Raw genomic sequence first — 20,273 nt, forward strand, 5'->3', positions numbered from 1 at the left:
TCTGTGTGTTTGGATACAACGGGCTACTTTCCTGGTTTGCGTGTTTGTAAAACAAACCTGTTCTTTGCCCGTTTGTAGAAAATGCTACAGGGTTTAGTTGAAACAGCCCGCCCTGCTAGCAGGTGTTTAATGTACTGGGAAAGTTTCGGGCGGGCTCCACTGACTCTCCCAGGCATTGGGAGAATGAAGTCAGCGGAAGGACTGCAGTTAACTCACTGGTAGCTAGATTTAGTCCTAGTTGCATCTCGTCTTAAATTAAGTCCAGCCCTGCAACTAGGACTAAAATATGCACCACTTAAGTCATTTGAGTAGCTTCACTGAATTAGTTTGCTAGTTGCATTAAATTTAGGTTGTATACAGTTAGTCTTTTGGATCCAGCTGCGCAGCAAGAGAAGGCTAGTGCCCCGGGCTTACTCTCAGGTGCTTGCTCTTGCCCCTTGCTGCCACCTTCGCCGTATCTGCTCACCAGACTGCTCATCTGAATTCCTATTGAGTCAAAGGGAGGTGTGTTAGCAAAGATGTACAACTCACACTTTGTTTTATTCGGCCATTTTATTTTGTAATCCTTGCATGAGTGGTGCTGAGAGGCCGTAAGTCTAGCAGGGAGGTGATGAAAGCACAGGGCAGATCTTAGAGCGGTAATCTCTTCTGCTGTGTGTTTAAGATACATCTCTATGTTAATTTAAGTTTATGTTGTGGGATTATAGCTAACCTTCAATCCAGGTTTGACTCAAGAGACGTGCTCACCATTTATGAAGTTAAGTATATACGTAATCTTTGCATAAGAGGGTTTTGAGACGGTAAGCTGTTTAGGCTGAGTAACGTGCCGCCTCGTGTACCCATGCACCACTGAACTCAACAAAGCACGGCATTTGTCTTAGCCCTCTGGATACTTATTTAAATCATAGCATGACAGGAGTACAGGGTGATGCAGTCTTTTCTAGACACTGTCCGGTCACAAACAGTTCCCAGTTTTGCAAGTTGTTTTAGCTAAAGTAACTACTACTATTAGCAATAGTTTTCTGAAAAGTACACACTCGTGTTGGGATCCCTCTGACCAGTTACAGAATTACCTGATAAAGAACAGTTAAGAATTTCAGTGCATTGTTTCTTTTTCACTGAAATCATGACTGTGTATTCTTCTGTTTGCTGCTTTAAACAAAACCTCAGAATATGTACTATAACCATACCGATTATTTCTGTTTAGACCCGTTCTGTATCTTCATCAAGAGATAAAGTTAGCTAAGTACGATATTTATTTTTGCCTTAAAGTTTATTGTCAAGTGATGCATAGAAATGTTTATGGAGCTATGGTAAGTTTGAAAGTCAAGATAACATTACTTCCCCGTTAAAATGAACAAAAACATTAATGTAGAGCACTACAGCCAAGAAGAGGTACGAAACATCACTCTATTTAAAGCTACTTAGAACATACATTTTTCAGCTTCTCAAAGGAGCTTAAGATGTGTTTCCTGTATGATAGTACTCTTAAACAATTCATAGCTCTCATATCAGGAGACTGCAAAAAACAAGCTTATTTTTCATGAAAATATTGTAGCTACATTCTCAGTAGAATACATAGAATGTGTTCCTTCATTTCCTCCTCCCACCCTAAAATGATTGCCAGCTGCAGGGCAAAGGCTTCCTTTTTCTGTAGCTGTACACTTTATACATTATCACCGTCTCTCCTAAGTTTTGTGGAATCCGGTGTGGTATTTCAGAAATGACATGTGGTCCTTCGTGAAAGCCACCAAATTCTCACCTTTCAAGAATTCCCAAGCATTTATTTTAGGCAAAGATGCTTGAAAGAACAGAGATACTAACTGAAATGGTACAGAATGTTATTGGTCATTAAGTTTTTTCAGTTACAGTCCTAAGAAAAGTCTACATTTATACCTACATTTTGCATTTCTCCTAAGAGAAAGCAGCACTGCTGGTAATGGATAAAGAATGAAGAACACAGAAATTTTCAAGGCTAGATTACTTCAGAGATGCTTTTTGTGAACTTTTGTAAGAAGGTTTCCAGAAGTGGAATGACTTCACAGAAATGAGTTTTACAGTGGAAAGATGGTATTAGAAGTAGCTGTGTGAAACACGAACAGCGAAGGCTGTACGAAGGCTGAGCCCTAAGTTGGTGGTCTTACTCTCACCGAGTCATAGCCAGTTGTGCTCTTGTGCAAGCTAATCCTGAACCTCTCTGAACATTGACTTTGCCACCACCTGGCATTGGCTGAATGGAGTTTCCACTTCTGTGTGAAGAAATTTGAACGGTGTTTTTACTTTCTTTTTTCCTTCTAAATGAGATCTCTCTCCGTACGTAAGCTTTTCTTAAATCTAGCCCTACGTGTTGTTTACTCGGAAGTCTGCCCTCCCGTATGACTGAATAGGGCTCTTCACGTGCTCGTTACAGTTACGATACTGTAGCTTAGCTGCCCCTCTGTTTTGTTAATTAGTTCCCCTTAAATGTCAGTGGAAGTACTCTGTGTGTGGTAACAGTCTTCACAGCTGATGGACTCCCAGAAATCCCACGCAAGTCATGTTTAGAGTTTTAATTTTTATAGTTCGGGGCTATTTTAAAATAGATTAAATTAGGCTAACGATTTAAAAAAAAAAAAAAACCAGGAACAGTCTTTGGCATGCGTGCTGTGCATTTTCTGTCTTTCTGTGTCTCCAAGGGGATCACTCAGATAAAGTTTCCCGTACTCTTCCTACTCTGCTCCCTTTTTTTGACCTTGACCCTGAGCCAAATGTATTTGCACCTCACTACTGGATGTCTGGCTACATGCAGAAGTCATGAATGAAATTTCGTCAGCTATCTTGTAATCGTTCTGGAAACCTTCCCCTGTTGCACTGTCACCGGATCCTTGTCACCACTGTTGAATCTGGAGTGCTAGTGTAGATGGGTAACCAGCCGGCTTTTTGCTGTCCTCTCGACTCTACCAGACGTGGTGGCAGAAAGGGACGTGCCACGTCCGCACAAGCGTTCCCACTGTTGTTACTTCTAGGTGGCTCGCCGTAAAAAGAAAAGTTCAAAATGAAGCGGTTAGTGGTCGATGGCTTGGGAAATCATGTCCTGTGTCTTGTGGGCTGAGATGAGAATCGCTTGATTTTTGTGGCGCACGTACAGCTTTTGAGAATAGTTGCCTTGCCTTTTGACAGGCTTTGCTGGTACTCCAGGATACCTTTCGCCAGAGGTGTTACGAAAAGATCCTTATGGAAAACCTGTGGATATGTGGGCCTGTGGTAAGAAATTATTCTGAAAGACAACGTTCAGTCCACCGTAAAGTATTTTGAGGGAGAGAGGTGATGTCCAGAATACATTATATTCTGCATCAGATAATATGTATTTAGTAAAATTCAATATTAATTTTTAGAAGAGGTCATCAGATTTTTTGTTATTCTACCAGCTTCATTTGTTTTTTTATTATTATTTGTGAAGGTGTGTTATCACGGCATTCTTGGCCATGTCTACACAACACACTTTTACAAAGTATTAAAAAAATAGCCGCGGGCACATGATACCTAACTAGTTAGAAAACATAACAATTCATACTGTGAGCTGGGCCTCAGTTTTGGTTCACAAGCAGCCTAAAATCTGATCTGGCCAATATACTAGAACTGCAGTTTTAAACTGTGAAACTAAATGTTTTGTGAACTGGAGTACAGAGCAATTACTTTATCATCCAGTTCTTGAAACCGTGTAGTTCAAGGTGCTGGCAAGGGGCAGCTACCTAGCTGAGAACAATTGGTGGTTTCCTTATTTTATTTCTACGCACGCTTATTTGGTTGTATTTATGAAAGCACTTTGCTTTAGTCATACTGAATCCTGTAAGACCAGCAGATGGACTTTTTTAATTTCCTATTGACCATGTATTTATACAGATACATTGAGTTGCCCATATTTTCTTTGCATGAGATTGGTTAAAACACAATCTTACAGACACCAGTACAAGCCATGATAAAACCAGAGGTAACAAATGCATTTTCCTAGAATATCCATGACCACTGAAAATTATTTCTCCAGCTAGCTAGACATTTTCAAGTGTTCCTGATCTGATGTTGTGTCAGATACTCATCCTCGCCCACAGTCTGCATGGGAGGTTATCTTGTGAACCCTACATTTACTATTTTCTCCAGAATGAATAGGCAGTATTTTTCAGTAGCTGGGATAATACTATTGAGCCATTTGTTTTACATGGTTGTCAGGTGTGAAATGAATTTCTGGGGTTTGTTTCTTGAAATCACTTAGTACTACTCTGAATTTTCTGCAGGTGTCATTCTGTATATCCTCCTGGTGGGATATCCTCCTTTCTGGGATGAAGACCAGCACAGGCTTTACCAGCAGATCAAGGCTGGTGCTTACGATGTATGTACCGTACTCGTCTATTCAATTATTTATAATTGTCCCTGTAAATAGGAGTTTTATAGAGTGAAAAGTGAAATTAGAATTATTTCCTAAATTTTTTTGTATTGGTTATCTTTATAAGCCACTCAATATAGTAAATGTCTCTTTAGTAACATGAACCTTATTGGGATGGGAACATCCCATGCTAATTTAAATCTAATTTCTCTATGGCTCCAAACTTTCATTGTCTGGTCCTTGTATAAATCATGCAAGCTTATGTTATCCTGACAAGCCTCTTCAGACCTCTCTGAACTCCCAAGGGCCTATGTTTTTCCTTGTGGTTTATCACTTCAACCAATCAGTTAGTCTAAATTGTTTTTAAGAAGTCTTAAGCTTCCTAAATACACACCTTGATGCTGTTGTATTGCCTACTTTTGGAAATACAAGCTGCTATAGAGCTTTTCAAAAGGAGTAGTTTCATTAACTATGTGTATTCCAACAAAAAGCATTACAATTGCTGGTAAGTAAGAACTGATGATTCGGTGACATTATGAATTTTGCAACATCATCCATTTATATTATATTAAACAGACAGAAGGCTGTTGGTCCTCAGATTTAAGTAATTTGTGAATGATGAAGAGGAAAAGACAGAACCTTATAGTTTTTAAGCTCTTATTTGAATCCAGTCCTGCACGGTGATGACTGAAAAGGGAGTTGTTACGCTCTGGCCTTTCAGTGAAAATAAACTTACGGTCTGTCAAGTCGTCTTCCCAGTGAACAAGTAATCATACAGTAACAAACAGGGAGACAGTGGGGAATTACGATTTCAGCCGAGAGGGCAAGAAATGAGGAAGTGCAGAGACTGAACTATGCATCTGCATTGTACGTACATAATACATACTTGTGATGAACTGTGCCTTGATAATATCAAATTCCTATTCTCTAAGAGTAAATATTTTTAATTGTGGAAAACACAAAATTCTCAAGGTTAAGTTCTGTTCACAAAAACAGTTTAAGACATGGGGTTTTTTTTCATTCCCTTTGCATTTGAGCAGATGCTTTGAGTGCACGTATGAATATTTTCCTGAGAAGGGAGGTGTTAAATTCATAACTAGTTAGATTTATATACCATAACTATACAGTTAGCATTAAGATGTACATTGAAAGAAAGCAAACAAGGAGTTTGAATAGTAATGCTTAATATTTTTGTCTTTATTAAAAGAGAAACTAGGGCTGTATTAAGAGCTGTATGACCATATGCCTCTCAGATGACTGGAATTTGTTATTCTGTCTGCCACTGTTATTTTATGCTATGAATTTCAATTGGCATCATGTTATTGTAAATACAGAAATGCTGTGCATTTGAACCAAATAAACGAAAGGTCAAAATAGTAAAGGAGAAAAACATTATTTATAAAACTGGCTAATTCAAACTTTTGTAATTGTGGCAAACTCCATTTTTCCCCTTAAAACTGCTTGGTTGTGCTAGCAATTAGTGTTACAGAAACCGTATCAATAAAAATCCTTAGGCAAAATTATGTAAAGATTGTACAAGATAATATACACATAAGTATTTTTTTTCTTAAGTTTCCCTCACCAGAATGGGATACAGTGACTCCTGAAGCAAAAGACCTTATCAATAAAATGCTTACCATCAACCCAGCAAAACGTATCACAGCATCAGAAGCACTAAAGCATCCATGGATCTGTGTAAGTAATTTCCACAGATTTAACAGGATAATTTGGCAGACAAATCAGCTTATAGTTTACTTCAGCATACAGTGAAGGTGTTTAGAGGATAATTTTTGTCCTTACTCATGCAGCTGTGTAACTAGGGGAGTGTAAAATTGTAATTCTACAGGTACAGTCAGTAGTGTCGTATATTGAGGTCTCAGCCTGGGATAAGGCTTTTGGAGAAATGAACTCCTTTGCCTTGATTTTGTGGTGCAGAAGTTCACTGCCAAAATTAGAGGATTATTTTAAATTCCCAGAGAAAAAAATGTACAAGAAAGTAACTTTGAGTTAGATAACGCTTTACATCTTCTTTTCCCTATAACCATTATGATAAGCATGAAATGTAAAGGCAGGAAACGCAGGGACTTTTAAAAAGTCAATTTGCAGGTAGCAAAGGCTGCCTATCTGTTGCTGGATCCAGGACTACTTTCCAATTCTCAGTACATTCTACACTTTGACTTTCCAGGTAGTCTGGGCTGGTACTTTGAAAGTCACAGTGAGACGTGTAGTTGGTTCCCAAATCTTTATTCATTCCAGTGGGCTGCATTATCTTGCCTTTAAAATTGTGATGCAAATAAAGTTGAGTTACAGGGAAAATGCAGGTACTGCTGAATTTTCTCTGAAATATTTCCTGCTGCTGTACCTCACTAATATCACTAATGCTACAGAAAAGTTTCCTTCTTGTTTTAAAACATATTTTCCAAAACCATCGTTCGGTATATTACTTCGATTATGTTTATACTGCGTAACCCAAGTTCTAAGATTTTGTCTTTTTCTTAGTCCCTGCTTCTTTCGAGAGAACTTTACGCATGGAGGAGGCTGAGTAAAATGAGACCTTGGTTTTGTTGATTTGGAAATTTCCCAAATGTGTAGAAACCTGCACAAAAGGATAGTTAGACAGGGTAGAAATTACAGGCCTAAGTTTTGGACCGTGTGGGTTGTAATGTATATGTTGTAGAGTAAATAAAATGCTAGATGTCTGGCTGGGTGCGTTAAAATGATTCTTTTCTTCTTTTCTTAGCAACGTTCTACTGTTGCCTCTATGATGCACAGACAAGAGACTGTAGATTGCTTGAAGAAATTCAATGCAAGAAGAAAACTCAAGGTAAGAATGAAAACTGCAAGGATGAGTAGCTAATCTTGGAAAGAGAAAAGAATGTTGGCTTGTGTTCCATGTGTAAAACAAATGGTCCCTAAGCAAATTTTTTCTTGAATATTATGCTTAAATGAACTATTTGATAGATGATCAGCTTTTGGCATGAGGGTCTTAAACTTTTCATGAAAGCGAATAGAACATAGCATAGTTTTGTTGGATTCAAAATAATAACAATCATCTTCATTTATAGACATTAAAAATATTTCGTTGCAGGAAAATCCTTAAGATTATTCTTTTAGATTATCCTTTGTTTTTTCCTGACCAGACAGGATAACTTTGCAGATGTGAACTTTTCTAATTAGGACGTTACAAATAAATGCCTCTTCCCACCTAAAAAAGAATTTAAGCACATTAGTAAAGTCTGTTTCATATTCAGCTATGTGTTTTGCTGATAATTACTGTGCCTGTGAGTACTCGTGGTTTGTGCATTACGTACTCTCAATTGGTAAATATTTGAGATTATCAGATTGCTGATAGGTGTGTAATTAAGATTAAATTACAATTTATGCACTCATGGCATCACGTATGATAGGTAATGCACAGACAATCCGTTCTTTCAGGGTTAATTTTGTAATTGATGTCATTTATGCATGTGTTTCCCTTTCTGTTGCGTCGTGTTCACATTCAGAATTTTACACAAGTGTGATGCTAATTTGAGAAAATGTATGTGTACACAGGGGGCCATTTTGACAACTATGCTGGCTACCAGAAATTTTTCAGGTATGTTCATTGAGCTCCAGATTAATATGGTCTTTATGTGTTGATGTCTGTGATGACTAAGATCTAATCAGGATTCATTAGTACAGAAAGATCTTTGTTATTCAGGAGCATCTAAATATTATATATCTTAAGTTGTTTCCTTTGCAGAAGCAAACAAGAGAATTTAAACTATTTGGGCCAAATAGAATCTCTTGTAGATGACAGTTTTTCAGTAAAATGTGAGTTCCTTCTCTTTACTTTTTTAGTGTTACCTGTCAAAAGACAGACAGTGTTTTCCTGTCTGTTTTGGTGGAGGAAAATTTAAAATAATGCATATAACTCTACATGCATAAGTATCACCAAACAACATTTAAAAACTTATTTTTACGTACCTGAAATGTCATTCCAAGATTCTGTTGCACCCTGTATTTAAAAAAAAAACCAAACATGTTCATTCTTTATTGCTTTGCTAAGGAGTAACATAGTAACATGAGTCCTCCTTTTCTTTCTCTTCTAAGGTCTAGCTTGATATAACAAGAGATGTTTCCTCTTTTTGAAATAATTTTATAGTGATATCCCTGGAGATTTAGATCGTTATACTAAACAAATTTTAACAGCAAAAGTTAAAATAAGTTTGCTGTTAGTAGAGTGAGAATTGTCCTCAATAGCAGTATTGACAAAATTTTGCTGGAATTTGACAAAATGCTGAATTTTTCATTTTGCCATAGTGCAATAGTGAAAAAGAACACTAAATTTAAAAATCAGTAATTTTACATATCCTCCTAGTCTGCGATGTAACTGTTGGAGCGTAACATAAATTAGTTTACGGACAAAAACATGATAGTGCTTTGGGCATGTTTTGTATAATAATAAGCACTGAATCATCCAAAATAAAGTACATAATCATGAATGCAAGAACAACTTGTTCAATTTGCATAGTACTTGAAATACAATTTCTTTCTTAGTTAAGTTCCTGTATTTAATACACACCTATAACATAGAAGACTACATTTATGTAAATTGCATTGGGTTAATGCTTAATGAATTGCCAGTAGCTGCAAGTTCGTTTTAAAGGTGGGAATGCTGTAGGCAGCGTATCTTGTAAAAATGAGTTGTTATTATTAAATATCAAACAAATACATCATCTCTCATCACTTTTCATAACTGTCACTGTCTGTATATGTAAGGGTCAATTTCAACTGTCATGAACCAAAGAAAGCTGAAGTAATTTTAAAATAGTATTTCGGCATGAAAAGCAAACAGGTTTTTTGGCTTTGTTTTGGATTTTTTTCACCTATCATCTCTGTTTTACACCGTAGTGACCCATATTTTTCCTTGATGACATTTTATTTTTTCAAGTCGTTTACTCATTGTATTTCATTGCAAAGCATGCTTTTGAAGGTCATTTGTCCATAACGATGTGGTTATAAAAGTGTTTTATTTTCCTTTTTCTTTCTTCCTTTTATGTGGAATGTGTATTTCTTGTGAGGTAAGACCCTCAGCACGTGAAAGGAACATCTTTTTTCTCTTCTAAATCAAAATTGCTGTTTGTCCTAAATCACTTTAATTTCTACATGTTGTCACAACACCATTTCTTTTCAGTCTGCTTTCTGGCGTATTAGCGCTGCCTTAGGTTTTATTTATAGCTATTGCTTGTAGTTGCAAGAAATCCTTCATTGTGGGCTTAACTTAGAATATGCTAATTGCTTTGCTACTGCAAATTCTTTAAATACTTGATTTGTATGCAGTATCTGTGCTTAAAGAAAGATGCATCAAAATATTATTAAAAATACATTCCAAGCCAAAAGCAACAAAGGCAGTTGAGTATGGAATACGTCCTATAACATAAAATACTGCATAATAATCCGTACTAGGCACATTTCGAAGGACACGCTGGCAATGCCATAAACACAATACTTGTAGTTATTGCTTTTGGTGCCCTCATTTTACTGGCTTTCATTTAATTGTTTACACATAACATGTAATGTTTGTTAAGCATTAAAAGAACTCAGAAGTTTTATGCGCAAATTTAGCAAAAGGACCTAGTTTGTAACGAACAGCAGCCCGTAAGAATTAATTTAAGTTTTCCCATATTTTTGTAAGGGCTAACGGTATAAAACAGGCTTCGAAAGCAATGAACTTCTGGGTTTTTTGGCCTTAAGTTTTAGAAATAGCTCCTCCCCTTCGCTCTCCCTAAATGAACTTCTGAAGTTAATGGAGTGCCCACAATTTTTGTGGTAGTGTAAAATCTAAGGGCATGTTGCATCAGGTCCTGTGAGCACACTTTGCAATAGGATGTACCCTATCTCAAAAGTATGTATAAAACAATTCATTTTCAATATTAATGTACATGTTTCTGTAAATAAAAACATGCACTGGTCCTGTTGCATAATACAGGCAAATTTATTTTTGTTCATTTTAATTGTAAATCATGGGCCTTGTGAGAGTTTTAACGGTAGTGTTGGCTGATGTCCATAAATAATAAACTGCATTTGGAGGGCTGATATATTAATGAAATTATAAACATTAACCTGGCTTCACTTTCCAGGTTTTTTTAGTGTAAACAACACAGTAACGGACATTAGTTGTTTCTGTACGGTTTCTGAGGTGATCTTACATTTTCTGTACTCTGAACCAGAGTTAACTGAGCACTTAATGCAGACGTAGCCAGAGAATAAGCCACAAATACAAAAATTAACTTCGAGTTTAAACCACGTGCTTGATAACTCCAGTATCCTCAGCTAGTTTGAGCAGCCTTAGGCTTGCAAGGTCCAACTGGGGTTTTGTTTTTTGTTTTGTTTTAAAGAGAAGGATTGGGTCATAACCAACAATAAAAACAAAGAACGCCAGGCTTGTTTTGTAATTTATTATTCTTCAAGTCTTGGGCGGTGAGTCACGAAGCATTTACGCTTTAGTGAATAGTTTATTTGAATTTGGTAGGTCAGCCAGCGCGTATTTCTGCTCTAAAAGTTTTCAGGTTCAGAGCTGCGGTATGCTTGTTTGCACATTAGCCCTCCAAATTCAGTAATTTGGAACGATTTGGTCCCATTCTTGGTGCCAGTTTTAAACGGTGGAGTTTAAAGCCGAACACGTGGATAATAACATTATGGCAGGTGAAATTTTGCCCAACAGTCCCCACCGCTTTGAAGAAATTTGATCAGCGTGCAACATGATTCAGAAAATAACAGCTTTTCCTCATTAGAAGTTGAAGCAAAGCCTACCATTTGTTATTATCAACTCCTAGGCAGCACTCCTCCAAAAGAACACTTTGCCAGTGGATTGTTCTTCCTTTCTTATTTGCAACTTCCCTGACCTTTCACGCGAGGTGACTGATGCTGTCCTGGTGGGAAATCCCCAAAGAACCATTGCTCAGAGGTGCTTTTTTAAAACCCAGTTTACCTTTCATGAGGTGGAATAGATAGCATTGTACCCCACTGTGCTCTTTAGGAGCCTTATTGGTCTGATAGTGCTTACTTTTATGTCACTGTCATATCAACAACATCATTAAGACGCCAGTGGGCTCTACAAACACCTGATCAAAGTCCCTGCCATCAGAAGAGTACTTTTTCCACAGTCGTATCAAACTCTCCCCATCAACAATCGTAAGCATATCGCAGTTGAAAAAACGAACGTATCCAAAGCTGCGGCTTTTCCACTCGCCCTGCTTCCCTTTCCTCTCTGCCACCCAAGGAGGTCTCTCCTTGTGCAAGTACAGTTAACCTACAGCTTTAATCAGTGGGAAGAGAGATGTGTGATAATCTTAGTTTCTTAAATATTTCGTTTCCTGGACTCAAGAGCAACAGAAGGAGGAAATAAAAGCTGAAAACGTATCTGCAGCTGGGAGGCAGTGGGGGTTTGCTGCGCAGCTGGGCGACTTCGGTGGTAACCACCTGACACTGAAATTCTTTGTCTCGTTTTACAGCAGCCAAGAGTTTACTGAAAAAGCCGGATGGAGTTAAGGTAGGCTAAACCTGTGCTTTAAAATACATTTTATTAGTCACCACCTATCCGTAACTTCTGCCAGTTTTTAGAACTGATTATTGTTACTTTTTTCCTTTATAGAATTTGTTAATAAGTCCTTCTTACTGTATATTTGAAGTGATTAAAGTTAGTAGGTGAAACTTAAAACATGAAATAAAGTCCTTACTGTATATTTGAAGTGATTAAAGCTAGTAGGTGAAACTTAAAACATGAAATAAAAGAAATATTTGAAAAACAAGCTTTTTTGTAAGTGGAAGATAGAAAACTACTGGACAAAATGCTTTTCTTGCTATTCTAATGAAGGATGATTGTGTAATTAATGACTCAATGTTATTAATTAGCTTATAAATGTAAATAATGGTTTGGTGGTGGGCATGTTAGCTTTTTAGGTATCAGCGTTATGTGCAGCTCTATTGCCTCCGTGTTTCCCCTTGACTTTGCATTAGATTTCATGGAAGACCAGAAGTTTACTGGTAGGCTTGGCTCCACATGAGGTGTATTCTGCCAGATGTACTTGTTATATTTGGCAGAACTCGAGGGGTTTACTATCTCAACAAATCAGCTCATCCTGACTAATAGACCTTGCTAAGAAGGGAACATTTTGGCAGCTTTCATACGTGATTTAGAGCTCCTATTCTCATGTCACCAGATCCTGCAGGAGGAGAGATGCTTCACAAATGAACGTTCTGGATAAATACTTTGAAAAACAGCCAGAAAAAAAAAAAAATCACTCAGCAATGAAAAATATCTTATTTCTTTTCTCGGAGGACTCCTGAAGACTAAAATAAGTGCCTCAAGCTTTCATTATATGATTCAAAAGATATTCTTCTGTGCTCTGTGTGTTTACTCAGAGTGTGTCTTTGACCTGAATCTTAATTTTATATTTAATCTTAACTTTTTACTTTAACAAAACATTGTATACTTAAATACCAGATTCATAGTATTTTTGTTCCTGTTCTCCCACATATGCACACTTTTCCTATCAAAAAAATCATGAGACTGACTTAAAATGAAGTGAGTACACTACGATTTCAATGCTTCTCACTGCCAAGTAGTAGATACCCCGGTTATGTGGAGAAGCACACATTCAGTACTATTCTGTCATTCCTGTGGAAAACCCTTAACGTGTTTCGTTGTGGAATATATAAATTTTACGTACTCTATCTGACCAGCTTTTCCTTTTTAAATATCATTCCTCCTACAGGTCTACGATGGTATTTGTTCTATCTCAATTTTCATTATAATATTGGAACCAATTGTTGCCAAAATTTTGCCTAAATTACACTTGTTGGGATTTGATGCTTTGGTTTTCAGCACATTTTATGTGTCTGCTGTTTGTCTGCATGGTCATGTGGAGCAAAGGGAGTAAATTTACATCTGGGGAAGTCTATTTTTGTCATTTCTGTTACTGAGATACTATATGCTCCATAGCATTTTTCCACCCCTTCCTACAGCTTAAGCTGTCTTTTTCTTAAAAAAAAAAAGCCAAAACAGAAATATACTGTACTCCGTGCATTAATACTTCAAATCCAACCAGTCACATTTTCTTCTTTTCCTTTCTCTCTGACTGGTCAATTCAGAAAAGGAAGTCCAGTTCGAGTGTTCAGATGATGGTGAGGATCTTTATCGACAGATTTTTTTTCCTCCTGTGAAACGTTCACACCTAGAAATCACACAGTTGCATTTAGTTTTGTTAACGTACTGTGAGAAGCTGCAAGACTTTAAAGCACAACCTTGTGAATTTTAAGCCTGCAGTTGCTATATGCCATCCACAGTGAATTGTTCTGCAGTTCTTTCAAGCAAGTGTTTTTTTTTTCTTTTTTAACCTGGGGACATACGGAAACAAAAAAGTAGATGTAACATCGGCCAATGCAGCTGTGCTTAGTAAATAAAAATAGTAACAAAATAATAATCTTATAACAGCCTTCTGTTAATTTTTAAAACCTCTTTATTTTAAAAGCTAATAGTATTAATATCATAAAATGTAACACAAACCACATTGCACAGTGCGATAGTATCGCTTTAATTGAGCCGCTGCAGACCGAGATGCCATGCTAAATGCTCAGGAGCGAAAAAAAAAGCCAACTTCGCAGCCTTTCCATACTGCGGTTTCCCAGCTAACTTCCTTCACGGCTGAGGGCTTTGTCACAAGATGTCCCAACTGACAGTCAGTCTTACTCACTTTTCTTCCTCCTCAACCCGCTCTCGAGTCTGGCGTTCATGTGGCTTCTGTGATCCCACGCAGCGACTTACTCTATTCCTGTTTATTACGGTTTTGAATCTTTGGAGATGCTCCTGATGATCAGCCGTGGTGTCCCAGCCGGCTGCCGTTGCTGCTGCCGGTGGAGAGAAGGCAAATATCCCTCATCCACACCTTTCACTGGGAAGCACAGCTCTCCTTGAAAAGCAAAAATTTGCTGGTCAGGGCTGAGCAGACGTGTAGTGATATAGGTAAATAGTCTGTTCTTTGGGTGAACGTAGAATTTCAGTGGCAGGGGATCAGTGGTAGCAGTGTCCAAACGAGGGCCACCAGAAAGGTACGGTGGGGATATTTCTAGTACCCCAAACGTGAAGCGTGCTTTAACTTTTTGTTACGGAAGTACCACGTGAAAGATTACGTCCCAAGATACAGGTTTTTGTTTCTTAAAATATTTTTATAATACATTGAAAAAGGACCAATAATGATTCTACGATCGTGCCCAGCTATTTGGAGCGTCTGCGTGTGTCTGTCCTGCGCTGCTGTCAGACCTAAGAGAGTGGCTTTTGACAAGCGATGCATTAGTATAAAAGTTTTCCTTCTTCACGACAAATAGAAGGTCACCACTTAAGCATAATTCAACTTCAGAATAACTGTTTCATATGAAAATCTTTTACTCCCTTGGGAATCGTTTCCCTTTGCTGTTAAAAATAGATGCAAAATACACCATGTGTGTTCATATATTAAAAAAAGCACATGTATATGCTCTGTGAAAGAGAGAAAGTGTACAGGCTTATTGCTGTTTTCTCTCTAAGTTTCAAAGGGTTTACCAAGTTCTGTTTACACAGAAGAAATAACTGTATTTTGAATTACGTTATCTCTTTCTGCTTTTACTAATGAATGCTGTATTCTCGATATCTTACTAAGAAGTTTTTAATATATTTCCTGCAGTTTTCAGCAGTAGCTGTAATGGATATTGTTTATTTTTATAGGACTTTCACCAAGGGAGTATGGACCCAAGCCTGCTCTCCTTACTCAGGCAAAATTGGAATTGAAATTTGATTAACCTGTTTTCATTATGTATTCAACAACAAGCATCCGTTTGGCATATCACTTTATTTTTTTGTATGAAGCTACTACTGAATAGGACTGTATGAAATCTGGTGAAATCTTCATTTCTTTCCTCATGTTTTTGCTTTATGTCTATCTGCCTTTTGTGAGGGCCTTTTTATTCGTAGTCTCTTGATGACTACATTCATAAAAATATGAACTTGCAGTTACACAACTTGATACGTGATTTTTCTCTTGTTTTGGAAGATTTAGTATGCCGTCCAGCAGTGTTGTACGTGCTCTCACCATTCCACAGTTCTCCTGTAGAATTTTCATTTGCTGAAGCGGTTGGGGGTTTTTTAAAATGTTTTTTCCTGAGTAAGGAGTTCAGGTTTTGCTCATCTCACAGTCCCATAAATACCGAAGCGAGTTAGTTGATACACTTATGTCCCCCCGTGAATGACTTTATGCACGAAGGTATTTATTCTCTCCCTGTCTTGAGTTCAGACACCCCTGCAACTTATGGCTGTAATTGTGAATAGGTAAATGAAATTTCTTTGACAATAACTGGGCCAAGTTGGGGCATAAACTAAACACTTGGAACTCCAGAATGACTCATATTTTCTCTTAATGACAATTTCTGTAGAAAGACCATTGCTAAAAAAAATAACTGTTTCTCATCCTCCTGCTGTAAAGCAGTGTGAACTTTGATTTTAAATCAAAGAAAATTATTTTTATTCTGTATGAGAGAATGGTTCCTATCACAAATATTACTAAATAACATTTAGTGTCGAAACAATGTTCCCTGACATTAACTAACGAGACTGCTTTGTATTCTTCAAAGCCAGTTAAATGCTGGTCAAGATAAGGAAATTTGCAGTCTGTAATTAATTAATACAAATGCTGTTGACATTTCCATAATCTAGACATACCCTAAGTAAGAGTCAGTTCAGCTGCAGGCTTCGGTCAGCAGCCGCATGTGTACCAAAGTAAAATAATCATCAAAAACTGCCGAGGAGCTGAAGTTCAGTGAATTTCCCCGGCGGTGCTAACTTCTGAAGGCTCGAATTTAGCAACGCCTTGGCACAGGCAAAACTTAGATGTTAGCCTGCGTGGCGGAGAAGCTGAATGCTTCATCTGAGACTACAGTCATCGGGAAGTTTAAATCAGAAGTCAGACGTTTCATGGACAGCTCAGTTTGGCCCACCATTATAGGGCTTCCTCTTTCTTTATGCCTTTTCATATACGTTACTTAGCATAGTGCCGTTTTCTAATTGGTTTAGAAAGGCTTTTCTTTTAGGAGAAAAAATACCAAATTTTGACCCCAAAATTGCTAGAGTTTGTTTCTTTAAATGAAGAAGTTCATTACATTTTTACAAAAATCCATTAATGAAACAATTTTGGACTTTTTTGCTTTGTTTTGCACATTTATTATTAAGTACTGTGACTAGAAGGTTCAGTACAACTTTTTTTTTTCTTTTTTGGATCAAAGTCTTTGCAGACAATATATGTCTATACACCCAGTTCTGCATGCTGCTTTGGACTGCTCTTGTTAAAATTAGACATGACCAAAATGTACGTAATTTTTTTTTCCTAATTATTGTTAAAAAAAGACATTTTTCAAACTAGTTTTACTATACTTTAATCTTGCTTCTTAGTGCATGTAAAAAGTGGCTCGGTACATTATTTTCGGTATTTCTGTTCTTTTCATACCACGATATTTATGAAAGCTGAATCTTAAAAATGGATTTAAAGAATCAGATACCTTTAAACTTACTGCTAAACAGTTTAATTTGAATTAAAATTTTGTATAAGTAAAAGCCAAAAGTCTTGTAAAGGTGTAGTACTGTGCTAAGCTTAATGACTGACATGTAAAGTTAAGCAGATACGTACTGATTTGTGGAGTAAGGCTACAGATACTATAGTGTGAAACCTTACACTCTCAGGTTATAGTACCAAAATTGAAAGGCTGATAGACAGTTAGTGCAGGATTCTTGAGACTGCAGAAAATCACGGCTGCCAATTATTTTTGTCTAAATTAAACCGAAAAAAGCTAAAGGGGCACCAGTCTCTTTCTAGCATCAGTTGTATTTAGTCAGACCTGGAATCAGTTACATTTGTTCAAATCTGTTCCCAGAAGCCAGTAGAACAAATCTATAGATTCCTGGAGAGCTATGAATAATCAAATATTATTTACGGTAGTGAGAGGTGATTAGAAATAAAGAACAACTGGGTGCAATTATTTAATACTGTTGCATGTCAAGAATTCGCAATGGCTATTTAGGACTTTCTTCAAACCCATATTAATTCTTTATTCTTCTTATATGTGATTAGCTGCTACTTAAAGGCTCTCTGTTCTTTTAAGTGTCACAGCTGAAGTCATCTATACCTTATGTAGACCTTCGTATAGTGCATCTGAAAACCCGTAGCTAGCATGTTTGGAGGAGTTGCAGCTAGCTATCGGATTTATTGTTAATGTTCTTTCAAGTTCATAAGTTCATCTTTCTGTGATTCTTTATTTCCATATCTATATCTATATATAGATATCTATATCTGTATATAGATGTTCTATACAGAGAGATATAGATACGGTGCCTACCGCGAGTTCTAAGGCCTGTCTGTTTCTATTTTCTGCGTACCTACAGATAAACAACAAAACGAACGTGGTAACCAGCCCCAAGGAAAATATTCCTACCCCGGCGCTGGTATACCTGGAATCTTCCTTCTCGTGCTATCTTGAAGTTTTTGACTGTCTTCTGTTTGTTCTTCCTTCTTTTTTGCTTTTTCATGCATTTACTCTGTTTGCTTTCTAAAAACAGGTTGTGGAAAAACTTTTTGTTTGAATTATGCTTTCTTTTTTTTGTGAGGAAGTCGATTAGAGCGTGTTTATTAATAGAAAATGTTACGTGGAGGCTGAATGCGGTAGAGTCACAGCGTTTGTAACTGTAGTTGAATTTTTTGCATGCTGTGCCAGAAAGTGAGTAGAATGCGCTTTGTGTTGCTCTTAGCTCTTTGCCTGATGACCGTTTCCATCTTTTTAATGCTAACCTTTTGCACAAAAAAAAAAAAAAAAAAAAACAAAACAACAAACAGCTCTATTATTTTCTCTCCTTTGTCGTAGTGCAAATATTGATACCAAGGAGAGCTAACAGGATTATTGCTAGGCTACCATAAAATAGACCTTATTCAGATTTTCATTCCATATTTCCTAAAACTCAGCAGGACTTTGCAAGTCTTCACTGGGATCAAGAGGCATCTAGTGCTAAACATTTTTGCTTGTTTCTCTTACGTTTAAATCTGCGGGAGATATTATTCATTAATAAGCTCTGTTAGGAACGTATTACTAATCAGCGCGCTGTTCATGAACGTTTCTGTTGCAGTCTTGCTTTTATTAGTAGCTCCTATTTCTTAGGCATACGTGTATCACAAGGCTCACAAATACAAATGCCAGCGTGTAAGTACCTAATTTTGTGAGGTATCGTCTCCCGTATGCTTGCGTATATAGCTTTGAAAATGTGGATAATTCACACACATCGGGAGAGATTTTTCCTCTTGAATTTTTTTGTGCAACTGGCACTGAAGCAAACATTACCAAGTAATTTCTAAGGACCAGTTAACAGGTTTCGTGCATGAGTATGCGGCAGTCTGTTCCCAGACATAGCCACGCACAATAGTCCACGCTGAAAGCATGCTGGCTAACTGCGACTGCAAAGATTATTTAATCTTTTTTTAAGGGACAAGGATGTGGGGAAATCGCGCTTTAAAATGACGCAAAGATCTCTCTCGCTTACTTTTACGCTGCTCTGCCAGGGCAGCGATTGGTAGTAATCTACGTCTTCCAAAACACAGTAGTGTTTAGAGGTCGTTAACTCGTCCTTAATCCTTACGGATTCATCTGTATTTTCATTCGATCACTTCATACTAAAACAAGCAAACGTGCTTAAAGAAAAGAGGTGATTTCTGGCCTTCTCGTCCGGCTCGGACAGGAAAAAGTGCAAAGCGTTCAGTGTGCCCTTGAGCAAAAGAGAGCCTCTGCGGGTCCCCGGAGCTTCAAAGCCCTGTACGCACTGGTCACGAATAAGGTCTCTGCATGCTGCTGCGTTGGGTGAGATGGTCTTTTTTGCTGGCTTGCTGTTGAGGAAATCTGTCTTAGAGACATCCAGTTTCACCCTCTGACAACAGCTAACGTTTGGTTTAGCTCTTGTCAGGGTTCAGCGTTTGAGCTGGCTCTTCTTGCACTCCCTCACGCTAATGAGAATGTGTTTACCGATGGGAACTCTTTTTCTCTTTATTTTGTTCTCGCTCAGGAGCCCCAAACTACAGTAATCCACAACCCTGATGGAAATAAGGTATTCAGAAAGAATCAACTCCATCTCGCTTTTCCACACCACACATTTCATCCACGGTTCCACAGCGAAATAGGGCCATTCCAGGAATTTGTCAAGGAAAAACTCATTCCTTCATTGGTTACGCCTGGTGTCTCTTGAGCCTGTTTTCATCTGCGTTCGTCTGCTACGTGCGTCCTGCTGATTGCTGAGCTGCCGAAGCTCCGGTGGGGAGTCGGTAGCGGTTGGCAGAGTTCAGCAGCCTGCGCAGCCAGGCTGGGGGAGCGTGAGGTCTCTCCCGTTCCAGCCAAAAACGCTGCGGTCTAAGTAAAACCCAAGAACGCTGTTCTCAGAGTGTGGTGAGATCATACTGACGGGTTTTACGTGCGGTTGTCACCTTAGATAAAGATGTCATTTCGGTTTATCCCATCTGCTGTCTCTCAGCATGCTTATACACCATGTCGTGACGTGTCTTCTGCACAGGACTTTGGTTTTCTTCCATAACATCACTGAGCAGTTTCAAAAAAACGTTAACATTTCAAGTGACGAAGAGGTCTTTTGGTTTTTATACGTTTTCTTCACGCTCTTTTCTTTTTCTTGTGGTGTATTGTGATGTTTGCGTTTGGCAGCTGATTCCTAAAACGTGTTTTGTTTTGTTTTTTTCATGCATGGACTTGAAAAGGGCCAGGAAATATCATCATTTACATATAACTCATGTTCCTAGGTTTCCTGGAAAGAATTTACTCTTCAACAAAAATGTCCCTGTTTACAGTGTTGACTTAAAGA

The 20,273-nt window shown here is 37.7% G+C and overlaps 1 protein-coding gene across 1 annotated transcript in view; it reads left to right on the top strand.

The window, feature by feature from the left end:
* Positions 1-20,273, top strand: part of CAMK2D (calcium/calmodulin-dependent protein kinase II delta) — a gene marked incomplete at its 5' end in the record, with an annotated part of 53,785 nt that overhangs the window by 7,864 nt on the left and 25,648 nt on the right. Inside the window, 8 exons of the mRNA XM_009574633.1 lie at positions 3,160-3,243; positions 4,272-4,366; positions 5,933-6,055; positions 7,101-7,184; positions 7,913-7,955; positions 11,857-11,894; positions 17,808-17,867; positions 19,470-19,511. Coding sequence (XP_009572928.1) covers positions 3,160-3,243; positions 4,272-4,366; positions 5,933-6,055; positions 7,101-7,184; positions 7,913-7,955; positions 11,857-11,894; positions 17,808-17,867; positions 19,470-19,511 — 569 coding nt within the window. The remainder of the gene's footprint in view (positions 1-3,159; positions 3,244-4,271; positions 4,367-5,932; positions 6,056-7,100; positions 7,185-7,912; positions 7,956-11,856; positions 11,895-17,807; positions 17,868-19,469; positions 19,512-20,273) is intronic.

Source organism: Fulmarus glacialis, unplaced genomic scaffold (assembly GCF_000690835.1).
Source record: "Fulmarus glacialis isolate BGI_N327 unplaced genomic scaffold, ASM69083v1 scaffold4863, whole genome shotgun sequence".
NCBI lineage: Eukaryota > Metazoa > Chordata > Aves > Procellariiformes > Procellariidae > Fulmarus > Fulmarus glacialis.